The sequence below is a fragment of the Ascidia mentula genome, chromosome 3, assembly GCF_947561715.1.
Source record: "Ascidia mentula chromosome 3, kaAscMent1.1, whole genome shotgun sequence".
In the NCBI taxonomy this organism is placed as follows: Eukaryota; Metazoa; Chordata; class Ascidiacea; order Phlebobranchia; family Ascidiidae; genus Ascidia; species Ascidia mentula.
In genome coordinates, this window is record NC_138568.1 from 11719275 (window position 1) to 11735444 (window position 16170).

The 16170-nt window shown below is 33.4% G+C and overlaps 1 protein-coding gene across 1 annotated transcript; it reads left to right on the top strand.

Annotated features, from left to right (window-relative positions):
* The first annotated feature begins 557 nt into the window (after positions 1–557).
* Positions 558–15818, top strand: LOC145894094 (autophagy-related protein 2 homolog B-like). Its single transcript, XM_082982548.1, has 31 exons — positions 558–699; positions 1997–2114; positions 2576–2757; positions 2836–2995; positions 3184–3333; positions 3402–3585; positions 3676–3818; positions 4231–4495; positions 4661–5227; positions 5620–5843; positions 6356–6479; positions 6576–6663; positions 6833–6896; positions 6958–7153; positions 7216–7489; positions 7825–8014; positions 8715–8813; positions 9056–9140; positions 9205–9356; positions 9427–9671; positions 9744–9847; positions 10110–10309; positions 10799–10908; positions 11793–11856; positions 12166–12561; positions 12619–13006; positions 13066–13172; positions 13258–13558; positions 13660–13768; positions 13862–14015; positions 14519–15818. Exons 2-31 carry the CDS (start codon positions 2031–2033, stop codon positions 14705–14707), a joined length of 5598 nt encoding a protein of 1865 aa, XP_082838674.1. The 5' UTR covers positions 558–699; positions 1997–2030; the 3' UTR covers positions 14708–15818.
* Positions 15819–16170: the final 352 nt, after the last annotated feature.

Genomic DNA, 16170 nt, shown 5'->3' on the forward strand with positions numbered 1-16170 from the left:
TTCCTCTGTCCATAAGGTTTCGATGTCCACGAATTTTCCACTGTCCACGTTTCCACTTGAACGGCAGCCTAACATGCACCTCGAATAGTTTGAGCAATTGCGAAACCGCCTTTGATTAAAACCTAATTTCGACATTTGCAATGTGTACCTTGCAAAGGGTTCCATAGAGTGTTCCATAGAGGGGTTCGTGACCCAAAAAAGGTTAAGAAACACTGCTCTAATAAGAAGATGACGAACACCGGAAAATAACTGATTTGATTTGTGAGGTCACAAACTCCAATACTGTCACGGTTGATTGATCCCACTGAACAACAATAAATTCTGAGGTAATCATTGTTCTTGCTGCGAGTTGAGATACGACAATACAGTAGATAGTATATACTCTTCGGGTCTAGTGCGCATGTGATTGCATGATACTTTGGTGTTTCGAATAGCTATTATTTAAAGTTGTTTTTAAGAGTAGTTTCTTGTATTAACTGGGACAGCATGTGATATGTAATAATATATTTTACACACTTGCTTGATAAGTATCACACACATTCTACTTGTGTTTGTGTAGTCAAATGTGTGTCTTTAAGTAGGGCCTACATGCTGTGATTAACCTCAAAAAATATAACCTTAGTGTTTTATATCCAAACAAATGTAACGGATACTTGCTGTGCAATTTCACCAGTAAGGAAAATATCGGAAATATCTAAGGTAATATTACAATAAATAGGCCACTTATACTACCATAGATTTGCCTAGACCAGTATTTACCAAACACTCTGTAAAGGTTATTAAAGGGGCCTTTTTCTTATTTACCTGTTGACAAAAGGCTTAGTGGACATATTGTACAGTTTATATATAGCTCATGGAACTTTTCATACTGTTTATAGAACCATGGGGTTCTGTTGAACCCACTTTGGTAGTTACTGGTCCAAACAAAAAGTGACAATTTTGTGTTATTATTGAAAAGGCGCACAAAACTTTATTTTAGTAGTATTTTTTGCATTATACTAAAGTATATTCTAAACATTAGATCAGTAGTTTTTAAAGGTCCGGACCCCCCCCCTTTTATGTAATATTTTGGTCTGTTTTTATAGCCAAACAAACGCAACTGTAATTTTTTTGTTAAAATCCCCATGAAAACCATAAATTTTCTTTAGTGTTGAGCTAAAAAACGCATTGTGCTTGCATTCACCATAGTTTCCAAACAGGGAGCATTGTTACCGAACACTTGGCATTGTTACCAAACATAATGCATTGTTATGAAACAAGTGTCATTTTTCGTCAGTTTGAGGACGAAATGTCGTTTTTTGGTGGTCACGTTGTTGTAATGGCAAGCGGATTTCTTATGTGTAGAGTCAATTAGTTTAGTTGTTAAACACATTACCAATATTACGCATGTTGAAAACAACTGTTAGTGCACGCATAGGTGCAAAGAGGAATATAAGGCCACTGCTTGGAAAATAGTTTTTATTTGAATGTTTTCTTGATAACGTAAGCCCACATTCGATCCCTTTTGGTTACAAATATATTCAAGCCTTTCTTTTAAAGTAGTTGCAATAAAACTACTCGGGGAATTCCCCAAAAAATTTTGACCCCCTCTACAAAATCCTGGATACGCCTATGATTACATATATGCTAAAACCCAACGATATACCACAATCACCCCTCATTTGTCAAAAAATGGTAATAATCATAAACGGATCTTTTTTAATTTAAAATATATCTTTTTTATACCACTAAAAATATGGTGTAGGCGGAAAGTAAATTAAAGGCATAATTTGGAAGTTCCTAAAACTTGAACAGATGTTACAATATAAAAAGCCACTTGTTCCATTTTCTAGTTCAAACTTTAATTCATATCACGCCAAGATTTTTTATGGTGAACATATTCTGTGTACCATTTCACCTGTCAAACAAATAAAAACCCTGGTTAAGAACCATAGATTTTTATCTGGAATTTGTATATACAGTGAACACCAGTTTGAATTTGATCAATTATATTCAGCGTACTTTGACACATCATTTATTTTTTCAACACCATGGCATGGTTCCCTTGGCCAGATGCCATAAAAAAAAGAGCTTGTCGGTATTTGTTGCAGCACTATCTTGGACAATTTTTGGAGGTAGGTGAAAGTTAAGAATAATTCAAATCAACTTATGTTTCGCACATAATTTTATTTTTTATTACTGGTACTTTTATCAACTGCTTGAAGAAATTTTACATCAACAGTTCCAAAATATACTTGACCCTATCTATATGGGGTAAAATTAACAGCTTGATTGAGACTGCCACTCAGTGAATGTGGTGGTGGGCATTGAGCCCATCTATATGTTGTATTTTTGTTTTGAGGGTTAAGGGGCAGCTGTAATATGAAGAACCACCATATTTGTATTAACCTTTTTTTTTGAGATTTTGAGCAGAGTGTGATAGAATAAGGTCATTAATTTATATTTTCATTGGGCTCCTAAAGTATTTTTCATATTACCAAAATTATTGTTGTTCGAAAGAAAACAGCAAAAACTTTTGTACAATTTGTTTGACAATACTTATATTTTTGATTTTTTAAATTTTTTTTTATAAAAGGAAAAACTGAAGCTGGATCAATTAAGCCTTGATTTGTTTGAGGGAAAAGGTATAATTACCAATGTCTTATTGGATGTTTATGCAATTAATGACAAAATGAAAGATTTTAATATCCCATTTGAACTGAGTTCTGGAAAAATAAAACGTATTACTGCATCTATTCCATGGTCAACAATACTAAAGTAAGCCTTATCAGATGTTAAACATTTAAACAACTGGCAACTCATACGTGTTATTTACCAAAATATTTTCTTTTGTAGTGACAACAGTCAAATTGAAATCAGTGGGGTAGAAATGACTTTTCGCCCCAGATATGCAATGCGTGGTACCCATTCAGGAATGACAGAATCTATATACAGTTCATTGCAGAACATGACCATTTCAATGGAACTGGCACAACAATGTTTTAAGGAGGAGAAGGTAAAGTATTTTGTGCAAAAAGTGTAAAGTCAATTTTATGTACTTAGTATATCATTGCATCTTTGGAAAAGTCAGAATTTGTGTGGTTTCTGCAATACTATGATGCTTAATTCAAAAACAGTTAAAGTCACTTTATACACAGAGTTAAAGATTGTTTTTATATCCACCACTAACCTTTGTGGTTTCAGGAAAAAGACTCTGGAAATATGTTTGAAGGGTTGGAGCTTTTCTCACAAATGATTGAAACAGTTTTGGCCAAAATAAATGTGACTTTTACTGATCTTACCTTCAAGTTTGAATATATTTCCAAAGATGTAACTTCAGGAATATGTTTGAAGGTGCCCACCAAACATAAACATTTCCAAAAATATGGAGATTAATTTATTGAGAAATTTGTTAAATCCAGATTCATTGTGATAATATAAGATACTTTGATGAATCTGGTGCATCGAAACTCAAGAATAATGCTCAAAGCTGCAGTCCTGAAGAATATGTCAAAATGGTATCACTTTCAACTGCATCAAAATGTTTTGTAATAGACACCATTGACATGTTTTTAAACCTGTTTGACCCTGCTGCCACATCATCAGGTATTTATTGCTAATCAAATCCAAGCTAATTTAAGAAGAAATTATGGTAGCTGTTGGTGAAATGTTATCAACAAAAACATTAATATTCAGAAATATCAGAAACAAAGTTGGCATGTATGTATGGTGAGCAACAATTAAAACTTCGGATACAGAGAGATGAAAGGATCATTGAACCTAAGCTTGACACTGAATGTTATTTAGGTGTTTGTTGTATGTTTCTTTCACCTTCACAGGTGTGTTACAATTGACATAATGTGCCTATGTTTGCTAGTGTTGAAAACTCTTGTGTGTGCACCTTTAGTCATGTCTGTATGAAACACCTGATTTCGATTGTTTTCCCAGTCAAACTTTTTGTAAATTTTACTTTTATTGTGCTCAATAGGTCCAAACAATTTGTTTTGTTCCAGCCTTAATTAACATTGATTGTGTTTTTCTCCTTGTTTTCAATAATTGTGCTCTGTGTTATAACAACTCAAATGAATTCAAATAAATGTTAACCCCTACTATTGGAAAGGTGGATATAACTTAACATTACAAGAGAAAATTATTTCACAAATTAGATATGAAAGATATTAAAGTGCATTTTTGTAAAAGCATTGTGGCATTATGTATAATGTAAACTAAAATTTTTATTTGCTGTTTCAGATTTCATCACTATTTTATTGGACAAAGGGTTTTTTTACTCCAACTTTTGAGAAGTGTGATGACCAATCTGTTATGTCATTTACTCAGCAGAAATGTCGAGTAAAATCACACACAAAAGAGTTTTTTAGTTGGGAAGATGCATTGTTATCTCAAACACCTTTAAATAATGTGCCTTTAGCCAACAAAAAAACTGACCATTTTGAAAAAGTGGACATTGGTGAAATTGACCAGTTTCAATCAATTACCAACAGCCCAGAAGTGTCAGGTGCCAATACTAATATGTAGCAACCATAATGCACTCATTGTTTTAAAGACTACTAAAACATTTAGCTTGTTTGTCAAGTAATGTATAAAAAATCAATAGAATGCAATTTGCAATCCTGCCTATCATGCCATTGAATAAAATATTACTGTTTCTGTTAATTTGCAGGTTGTGAAGTATTTGAAAATTCAAATGAAACCTCTGGAAGCAACATGCCATTTCACAGTCAACCTCTTGTACCAGATACAATATCTTTTCACTGTGATTTAAAAGTTCGAGTCTTTATTCTGCACTTGCTTCATATAGATCCAGAGTTTAAAAAGCTTGACCAATCTACTGAAAATCAAGTTTGCAACTTTAATGATTTGACCAACTTTCACTTCCGCTATATTTCTGAAAAGGTCAATTCAGTTCCAAGTGATATTCTGCAATTGCCTCAAATGTTGTCATGTTCATGTGACAAGTACACACATATTAGGCTGGTGGCTGGTCCAGTTTTTTTGGACCTTAGAGAATCTCACAATTCTCTGTTTGTTAATACCAAAGTTTCTGGTGGTGTGGGAAATTTGATAATACAAGAATGTTTGGAGAAGGAAAATGATCACTCAAAATTATTCTCATCGGATATACTTACCGTTGGGCATGGCAAAACAGAGCCTCAGCATTTAACTGTAACTTTGAACCAGATATATAGTGAAAATTCTAATGATTTATCTTTGGAAGTCAATATACCAGGTATGTAAAATGTTCATAGCTTTTCGATCAAAACTATGATACAAAACAAATTTGTCCAGAATGGAATTAGTGAGAAAATAAGTTCTGTTGGTTGCAAATTTTGATGAATACTTCAGTTTAATGTATTTTGCAATAAATATATTGTAATTGGGAATTGTCATGCAAATATTATTTGAAACAAAAATGTTTGATATATCTGGTTGCTTAGAATCTCACCTTCGATTAGGCATTGTCTTGTAACAGTGACACCAATATGTGGAATAATATGAATTAAATTAAATTGTTGTTTAATATATTTTCTGTTTTGTTGCAATTACCAACCTGAAAGAAAATAAGTAATGTGTACATGATGTTCTGCTGACTGGTTTATCTTAACTCTGCTTATTTTGCAGAGGTCAGAGTGAGCTTTGACCTGAGCATCATTAATAGACTATCATGCATTGTGAATGTATTGCAAGAGTTAGCACATTCACAGCGGGCAAAATATTGTGCTAATCAAGATGCAAAATTTCAAGATGTGCTTTCCCAACAAGCTTTATTCCAAAATATTATAGCAGAAGTAAATGAGAACTGCCAAAACACTGTAACTATCACCATTAATTCAAAAAATGCCGAGGTAATAATGTTTTGAAAAAAAGCATTGTAAATATTCTTTCTTTTAACTGTAATTCTGTGTATTGTTATAGTACAAACATTATTTTTATATTATGTTAAATAATATTAAGTCATTAGCTAGGCTCAGAAACATTTTTCAACTGAAGATTGTGTTATATGTGTAATGTTTCAGGAGGCAATAGGCCCAAACTGTAAGCTGCACCCTCACAAAGGGCCACTGTTATTTTACACAATCCGGTCTCATTAGTGCAACTAGGTGACTAAGAACAGTCTTGCCAGCTATGGGACCTGATAGGTCCACACATTGTTTTTTTTAGGAATTTGTAAATGGTTTAGTATTCATAAGGATTCACATTGTCCATTTTTTATTACTTTTTCCTTTGCCTGACAACAGCGTGTGGCAAAGTTATTTTTACTGTGCTTTGATTTTCAAGCAAAAGATAATTTTAGGGTGATAAAAACTGTTTTTTTAAAAATAACCAACAATTTGCCTCACTAATTATTTGTTATTAGGTATTGTTCTTCTTTCCCATTCCTGATTTACGACCTAATGGAAATAGAAATCCTTTTAAAAAAAATTTGAGACCTGACATACTACACATTTATGTAAATGATCTGAAACTTTCAACCTTACAAGGTAATTTACAAGTTAAAGGTGTTTTTGTTTTTAATATTATGTTAGATATAAAATGAACTGGTATTTAGTACCTTTATACCTTGTATCACTTTTTAGGTACGAAGCCAAGCTGTTTAATGGAAACCGTGGATGTTCATTTTGTCATGAGCCAACTAAAAATACTGTATTCAAATGAAATTATAATGTATGCTATTATCTTTTTATTTGCTAATTCAGTGTTAAATTCTGAAAACAAATAGAAAAAGCACCCTGATTAAAGTATGTTAAACTGTAAATATGCAGTAAGTTCTTATTTTCTGAAAAAATATTTCTTTATTGTCTTACTGTGTTTTTATTTACTGTCATTTTTTTAGAACCCCACTGCCAATTTTATTGGTTACCAAAAAGAAAGACAACTTGGACCAGCCTGCGATTCACGTTTGTTATTATCCGTGTAATCAGGTTAAAATTGGTTTTGCATCATTTTAAAATGTTTTAGGTAAAAAGAAGCTCCAAGTATTACAACTATGACTATAATTTGGCAGCAAATATGGTCAACTTTCATAGCATGACTGATACAAAACAAGCATTTGATTTCAAAAGCAGGCATGTGCCAAAAGAATTTTCAGACAGCACTCCCTCCCCATTTTCAAAGCGCCGTGTTATTTACAATAATGAAGAAGTTAAACGACCAGGTTAATTATTTTAATTGTGTTATGCTAATTATTATGTTTGTAGCAATAATTATGTTTTGTAGGAAACCATGAGGAGATACAACAGTTTATTGAACATTCTTTACAAACAGCGCAAATAGCAGTGTATTTCAAAGTACCCTCAATTGCAATAAATTTGCAATCGAAAAGCACATTTGAGTCTCTCTATAACAGGCTTTGCAATGATTTACCTCTTTGGCAACCAATCTTTTCCTCCCATAGCAACACTGCTTTGTTTAGAAATTCTAAAAACTTACAAGTTGATTTGGACGAACAGGATGTTACAGATTCAGACATGTTTTTTACTTTTGAGTCAAAGTAAGTTTTTTTTATGCCCACATGCACTTTAGATTGTAGTGTTATTAAGATGTTATCACCGGTTTTGCCAACAAACTTAACAAATCCATGAATTATCCAAACATAAATAAACAACAATGTAAACTTTGTTGCCTTGCCTGCATCTCGCTAAATATAAACTTTGTTTAAAAAAAACAGTGTACTGGCAATTTAATTAAAAAAAGTTCAATAGGAGTTCATTTAAAAATGTGAATATGAATTTTCAATGTCTTGTAGTGATTACTTCTATTTGTGGTTGCAATAGAAATTTTCAATATTTTGTATCTAGTTAAATGCATTTTGTTTACTGTTTGTAGCCATGGTTCTCAGTTTGTTTCTGATGATGAGGATGAAATAACAGCAGATGACTCTTCAATGCACAATAAATCTTTCAGTCACAGCAAGAGTATGCTTTCAATTGTGCTTGATATTGGGTCTGGTAAAGTGGCAATTAATTGTAATAATTCAAATGAAACTGACCCAACTACAAACTGCTTACTGTTAGAGGTAAACTATTCTGCTATTAAAGTTTTAAGTACAGATAAATCCTGTGAATTCGGTTGATTGGAATTCAATTTGTCTAAGAGATTTGTCAGGATTGTGCAAAGACATTTGTTGCAAACCTCATTTTGCGTGATTAGTAAGATATTGGAAAAATCATCTTAATTCGACATAGCTGAGACATCTGTGTAACTTAAAGATCCAAAAGACCTTTGCAAGTGTGTTTGTAACTTTATGCACTGATCACCACAGAAGCATTCTGTGATAAACATAACAATGACATGTGATACTATACAAGCAGAATCAGGCAGTTGTTATTACAATCTGTTATGCATATACATGTAACTGATATGTGGTTAGGTATGTGGGTGCACAGTTGAAGCAGACAAATTCTTGAAAAAATTGCAAATCATTTGTACCTCCAGTTTCGTTGGAAATAGGCCAATTTCCAGATTAACCAAATTATAAATACACCAATTTTACTGTAATAAAACTTTTAAATCTCTTTTTTTGTACAGTTTATCATTCCTATACATTATCTTTTGTTGGTTTTATTTGATTTATGTATATCACAATTACTAAGAATATTATTAAACTTTTAAATTTGGACATGTTTAAGCTTTAGCCTAGAGATTGTTATGTTCATATGGGTGCCTTACATGTTTGGCACAAATGAATTTATTTGTAATATTATTACATATTTTAGGTTGTTGACAGTAAATTGTGCACAGTTTTACAATATCATGGAAATGAAAAGCTAGACTATGTTTCCTTCCATGCAAAAGAAATTTGTATACATCAAAAAGTAAGCACCCTTGTTTTAGCTACAGCACCCTGGCTTTTATACTATTAAAGGGGTATGTTAAAATATTTCGAAACCAATCTAAAATATGCAAATGTATTATATAGTTAATTAAGGGTTAAGGTCATTAAAACTCACGAGACAAATAGAAAAATTGGCCACAATTATACTTACTTTTGTTAACACTGAAAACTGAAAATAGGTTTTGACCATCAGGTATCATGAGTTTAGTATTCATGTTTTAGCTTGCTTCTGAGATGAAAGACCTGAACTCCCTTCTTGAAAATGAAATAACGTCTTCATTTGAGTTAATTGTTGCACCATCTACAAGTAACATTACCATTTTTTGTGTTTTCAATGTACATTTCAAAGTCTTTTGTGTAACTTATTGTAGGTGGAAACAAACAAGACAACATGCTAACATTAGCTTTAAGAATTGACATGGAAAGTAAGCAAGCCCTCAACCAATGTTTATTTTCATGTTTAATTTCACAAGCATCAATTAAGCATACGTTCGTTCCTTCTGGTGAATCTTGGTTTGAGCAGGTATTCATGATCGCTTGTAAAATAGCACGAATGTAAAATAAAACTACTAAACTGTGTCATATACTTTTAGTTGTTGCATTTTTTTGATGTTTCTGACACTCCAATAATGGGATATGAACTACCATCAGTTTTGACTGAAACCCATCTTCATGTTCAAAATTCTGCCATCTGCTACAAACCAAAATTTATGTCTCCACCTCTGTTGGCTGTGGTTACTATTCAATCTCTATCCCTCTCCTCAAATGTAGTAGCATTTTCACCACATTCCATACTGCAAGTAGTCATTGACAACATGGCAGTATATATTTGTAACAGGTCTTTTTTGTTTATTTAAATAACAGAAAGTATTTGAGTGCATCAATTTGTGTTTTCATCATTGCATTTTAGTGCTTTAGATGGAAATGGGGTGTTTGTACCAGTGCTAGATGTAAATGTACTGGAGATTGCATTGAAACTTTGCAAGCAAAATCAGACCAACATAGACCAAACTGGTAAGACTTCGGTGGTAATATTCATTCCTATTAACCCTGTATTTAAATCCTAATGGAAATTTAAGTCTAAATACATTTTTATTCTGAACAAAAACTAACTTTTCAAGTATTTTATGCCAGTGAAAAAGGTTTTGAATGTGCCTAATGTAAAGTTACAGCTTGTGTCTGCACCTAAACAACTGACTTCTTCGGCCCCAAATAATCCAACTTATGAAACAAACCTATCACATTTTTTACAAATTATTTTTTTAAATTTACCCAGAACCAGTTAAATTCCAACTACCAGTTGTGGACTTAACAATTTCCAACAATGAAGTAAATCTTCAAACTTGTGCTGATTCCTTGGCAGTGCTTGGAAGATTAATAACATATATGTCAATGGATGGTGATATTGCTTTTGCGAAAAAAGCTCCACCTACTTTTGATACAACTCAATTGTCAAGTGGTGGTACAAACAATGAGGTGATTTTTTTCTTTTTCAATTATAAGTTTTTGAAATGAGTTTTTCTATAAAATATGTACTTATACGTTTGGGAACTTATAAATTACTATTTGTAAATTTGACTAAAAAGCATTTTTGTTGGACGTACACACATACTCTTACTCATAAGACAAAAAAGTTACATATATCATAAACTTATACTTATTTTAAATCTCTCGGTGATCCACTATCTGTAAGTTGAGCATAACAGCAATGGATGTGTAATAAATGGAAGTGGGATATAAAAAACATGCTCCTCACAATGCAAGGTTTATTGATCTGGAATATTGCCAAATATAACCTGTGTTGCCAAAATATGGTGCAGTTTGTTCAGTTCCAAAACTGTTTGGGTAAATATGTACCAGAAAGTATTGTCCCAGATCTGGCCTTTTATTTACACATTTCCAGCTCTGTTATCTGTGGGGTTTATCTGTACACTGGTGCAGGTATATGTCATTTTTTTGTTCCAGACTATGTTAGAATCTTGTGATATAAGTTACAGCGATGCTGTGTCTGATTTAATGGCCGATGCAATGCAGGATGTACAGTTTAAGTCAAACATGCAGAAAAAACCAGAGAAGTAAGTGATTGTGTATTAAGAGGGCTTTGTTATTAATAAAGTTTTATTCTACTTTATATATTTACTTGCATACAAGGCAAACCTTGACATTTAAAGTTTTTTCAAAAATTGAAAAAGTGCTGAAGCCAAGGGTGGAATTCATAAACCCCGATGAAGGGTCAGATTAGTTGATCCGATTCAGTTTTCATTGATCCATGTTCATGATCAGAATGACGCGTTTTGATCCATGAAGTTGATCCACCCCTTGAATTTAGCATTTAAAATGTAAAAGTGAGTGGTTAACAAAGGACAGCAACATTTACCAACCAAATTAGTCTGACTTCCTTGTTTCCCTTATGTTCCATCTTTCAGCAAAAACTCAGACCACTACCCAGCCTGCGTAAAAAAGCTACCGCTGTCAATACAAATCGCCACAGAGACCAGTAACCATACTTCCTGTCGAAGTAGTGCAGTTTGTTGTCTGCACAATCACTGAACCGTAAAAAATATGATACAAATTCGTGTTGTATCATGAAACCCCGATTAAAACTGTGGTTGATTCAGGATCAGCTATTCTGGGTTTATGAATTAACTGATCAGGGTTTATGAATTCCATGCTAAGAGTCATTATCCACAAATAGTGGACTCAGACACCACAACTCATCCCAAGTAAAAACTTAAACCAGCAGACAGAGATGTTTTTAAACACTGGAATATAAAAACAGTTATGTGATCTCATTCTTCTTTCAAACCAATATAGCACCAGTTTCCATATAATTAGTGGTAAATACATAGATTAGAAAATTATATTTGTTGATGTAGTTAATGATTTGAGGTTGTTGTTACTTTATCAAATCTTTGGGTAGTTTTATCTGTTTATGTCTTTTTAAACATTTTGTGTGTAGTGCAAATAAAGTTTCTACATTTTGCAAATCTGACCTGCATGAAGAAACTTTCCTTTTTAACAAGGTACTATGTTTGTTGTTGTTTTTTGAAGATTTAGGTTTGCGCTTGTATGCTTTGCCTGCATTTTCTTAATATTCAAAGTAATATAAGACATTTTGATGTAAGTCGCATTGGAAGATTGTGTTCCATGTCCAACCTAAATTCATCAGTTTAACTTATGTTTAAAATTTGTATGGTTTAGTTGCTAGCAATGATACTGTTTTTATCAGAATCTGTTGAATACCAACAACTTATTTCACCTTGCTGACTTGGAGACTTTTTATACTTGCATATTTGTGCAGTAATTACAAACATTGTTACAATTTATTTTAGGCTGGTGATAACTCAAGTGTTGATGAGTTTTGTGTTGTTGTTGATTCTGAACTGGATTGCTACAATCTTGATAGTGAAAACCCAGTGGTGGAGTATTTGGTTAAATCCAATTGTATCAAATCTCCTCTCACAAATTACTTTCTTCCTGTGCTTGGTAAAGTTGACCAGCTTCAGTCTCCGGAACGGTTTCCAGTACCAATGTACAAATATACAATAAAAGAACTTTCTTGCAAGTGGTCACTTTTTGGAGGAAACGATTTTTATCAAAAACAATCCACTAGTAGCCCATCATCAAAAAAGCACTTGAAATTTCAAGACTATTACTCCCAATGCAAACCAAGGCAGCATCACAGAGAAAGGGACTATTCTCAACTATTGGAGATTAAACTATTGAAGGTTGTGCACACTATTTCATGTTTTGAGTTAACAACTGTACAAACTCACTATTTTTAGATCCGATTTCGCCATGAGATTTACCATCCCAGTGAAAATTTGTCAGTTAGAACAGTTCTTATTGTTCCTGAGTTTGAAGCATGTGATCGTTTGGAGTCTTCTCAGATAAATAAAATGCTGTATGGTTTTCACAATCAATCCAGCCCAAAGCAATCCCATTCAAATATGCTTTTGGTAAAAGCAATACACACTCTTCCCGAATCAAATGCTAAAATTTCTGAATGTCGTTTGTTTGTGTCTTTGCAACCTCTTCGAATAAATATTGACCAAGATACATTGGAATTTTTGACAAGTTTCTTTGAAACAGTGAACAAGCATTTCCAGGATCATCTATGTTCTGGGCCGCATGATGAATACTTTTTTCTAAGCGAACATAGTCAAAGCAATGGTAATTTTGTCAAATTTTTGTTTCAACTTTTTTTAATCGTCAAGCCTTTACTTATGCAGCCGAAGGCAATCAAGGAAATGCAAAAATTTTTTTCAAGGAAATTGTGTTTTCACCAAGTGTACCCATTCGTTTGGATTACAATGGAAAGCATGTTGATATTGAACAAGTCAGTATATAAATTTTACACACACTGTTATACAGTGCTTGCCATGGCTTATAAGATCACAAAGCTCCTACTATTTTAATTTAAGGGAACAATTACTGGGTTGTTGAAAGGACTTGGTCAGCTGCATTGTTCTCGGTTGACACTCCGCAAAATAGTTTACCGTCATGGAATACTTGGTGTGGACAGAATGCTAAATTTTGTCTTGAGTGAATGGACTGAAGACATCTTAAAAAATCAAATTCCTTCAATTTTGGGTGGTGTTGGTCCTTTGCACTCCTTTGTTCAGTTCTTTCAAGGGGTTCATGATTTAATTTGGTTTCCTGTCGAACAGTTCAAACGAGATGGGCGTATTATTAAAGGTCTACAGAAAGGTTCAACTGCATTTGGTATGTAAATGTAGCTTTGTCAGTTTATAAATAAATCCTTACTAAAAATTGGATATTAATGTTTTTCAACAATATGTATTTTTATTTAATATTTTGGTCAGGTACATCTACAACCACTGCTGCATTAGAACTGACAAACAGGTTTGTTTGTCTTATTCATGCTGCAGCTGAAACCACATTTAACATCGTATCCCCTGCAAGTTCAGCTGTGTAAGTTTATTAACACTATTAGTGTTTTGAACCATTTTATTATACTTAATCACTAATTCTGGTAATGTAACCCCAATTTGTCAATTGTTTTAGGAAAGCAAAAAGATACTCTTTACAGGCTACTGTAAGTAATACAAAACGAAGAAAACAACCTGTTGATTTACGGGAAGGAATAAATAATGCATTAAACCTTGTTCATCATGGTGTTACAGATACAGCAGTTACTTTGGCCCGGGTTGCACATGAGGTATTACTCTATCACACTGGCCCTTATTGGTGTTAACAGTGTTAACTCCATTACACTATTTTGGTGTAGATATTTAGGTATCTCTTTCTGGTGTGGTATAAGTGATTTTGATCAAGTCATGTTTGTACAATTGGTACATGCAGAATAATTGTGCCCCACATTTAGGGAACACCCCTTTACTTTACAAGTATTCAATATGTTCAAGCAAATAGTAGTTTCAATCATGACCTTGTGAGTGACAAAAGAACAAGGCGAGGTTAATGGCAAATTATTTTCAGAATAACAAGGCTTCATAATAAACATTTCAAAAATTGACCTGCAATTTCTAACTAAACATTATAAGGGGGGATTATTCATCTTGTGATGTGCTCTAATTAAAGTTATAGTTTAATTTCTTGTGAAAAATGAAATTTGTTTTGAATTACTTGCTTTCCAAGTAAAACTAGATTCAATACATTGAATTTTGCCTAAATTTCTTTTTTTTAATTCAGAAATATTTTTAGGAACACAATCAAAAAGGTTTGTCAGGTGCTCTTGGAGGCGTTCTTCGTCATATCCCTCCTACACTTGTAAGACCAGTAATAATAGCTTCTGAAGCAACATCCAATGTTTTAAGTGGAATGCGAAATCAAATCCTTCCAGATGCTCAAAGAGAAGACGAACTAAAATGGAGATCAAATGAATCAAGTTAACTTTGTTAATTTGAGATTTTAACACTGTGCCTGTTTTTAAGTAAAACATAGACGTGATGGTGCAATAATTATTTCGGATTTTTAAAACATTTAGTGTACTCCTTACTTGAAAACTTTTGAAAATGGCCATTTTTGCGCCCAATGACTCAATTACATTGCCCTTTGCCTAGCCCAGGGGTCGGCAATCTGTGGCCCACCTAGCAAAATTAATAGCAGCCTCTTTACAAAAGGCAGTAACCATGCGTGTATTTTTATACAAAATAAGTAGATACTTTAAATAAAATGCCCCTTATTCGTAAGGTTTAACAACATAAACAGTGGAGAGACTGATATTGTGAGTCCAAAAGACAGACCTGCTGGTTCTTTGTATAGTAGTTGGCTCTGGAAAGACCGTCCCCTGACATGGCCCCTTGTAAACTATTGACTGCTCTCACGATTCACAGCTTATATAAATATGTAAATTTTGTTGTGGACTGTTTTGGGATTATTATTTCAACAGTACGATTTGTGTGGAATAGCAATTATTGTGATCATTTTTGAGAACAGTATGATGTTAGTCCACGTTTAGCCCCCATATTACGGTCGAGTATTATTTCCTTTTCGACGATTAGGGTTCATAGCTACCTTTAAACAGTTTTGTTGACTAGAGAATTATGCAGGCCAGCTAAATTGGAAATGTTGCTTTGGTTACTGATCTATCTGAATCAGGCAAACTTGTGGCGAACAAAAACTTATTGTTTCCGACAGCAATATAACGTTTCACGAAAAAAATCAAACAATAAAATTTGCTTAAAAAAAGTTTTAAAATTTATTGTGGTATTGCAAAACGTTTGTGCGTGATCAATAAACATACCTAAATACAAACATAGATTCTCTTGACCGAAATGTAAAAACAAGTAGGCTAATGCGGCGTCGGTCGCGAAAGTTGGCCTGTGGATATTGAAAGAAAACCTTGTCTTTCTTCACTGGCTGGTTGCGATTTTTCTGTTATTAATTTCGAATTTATTCACATTCCGAACGACTTGAATTTTTTAAATTGTATAACATTAAGATAACTGGCATCGCAGCTACTTTTTCCCAACAAGTCGGAGGGAGATACAAAATACCAAGCTCCAGGTGTGGTTTGAATTTTGGACATAAGGAAGCACAGCGGTTAAGGGTTGCAATATTGTGACCATGACGCACAGGTGCGCGAGCACATAACGTGCTAGACGACCTACAGGTTTACGGAGGGGATTTGCTATTCAGACAAAATGTTATCGCTTTGCATGCTATAGGCCTACGATACGTAAATCGACAGGGCCTTTGCAGTGGCACGAAAAATCCGAAAGTGGTTGCAAAAAAAACAAAAAGCAGGCCTGACTCAAAATTCGGCGTGGTGTATTGGCGTAATGTAGAAAATTCACACCCTGAGAAAGCAATGTACAAGTTTACATCAAAAAAACATTTCCTGAGATAGTAGC

What these genes read in the sequence shown, in the direction of transcription:
- LOC145894094 (XM_082982548.1), top strand. Translation starts at nt 2,031, where the DNA reads ATGGCATGGTTCCCTTGGCCAGATGCCATAAAAAAAAGAGCTTGTCGG. An exon ending in CAACAGCCCAGAAGTGTCAG is followed by an intron (nt 4,496 to 4,660) that starts GTGCCAATACTA and finishes GTTAATTTGCAG; the next exon opens with GTTGTGAAGTATTTGAAAAT. An exon ending in GCAGTATATATTTGTAACAG is followed by an intron (nt 9,672 to 9,743) that starts GTCTTTTTTGTT and finishes ATTGCATTTTAG; the next exon opens with TGCTTTAGATGGAAATGGGG.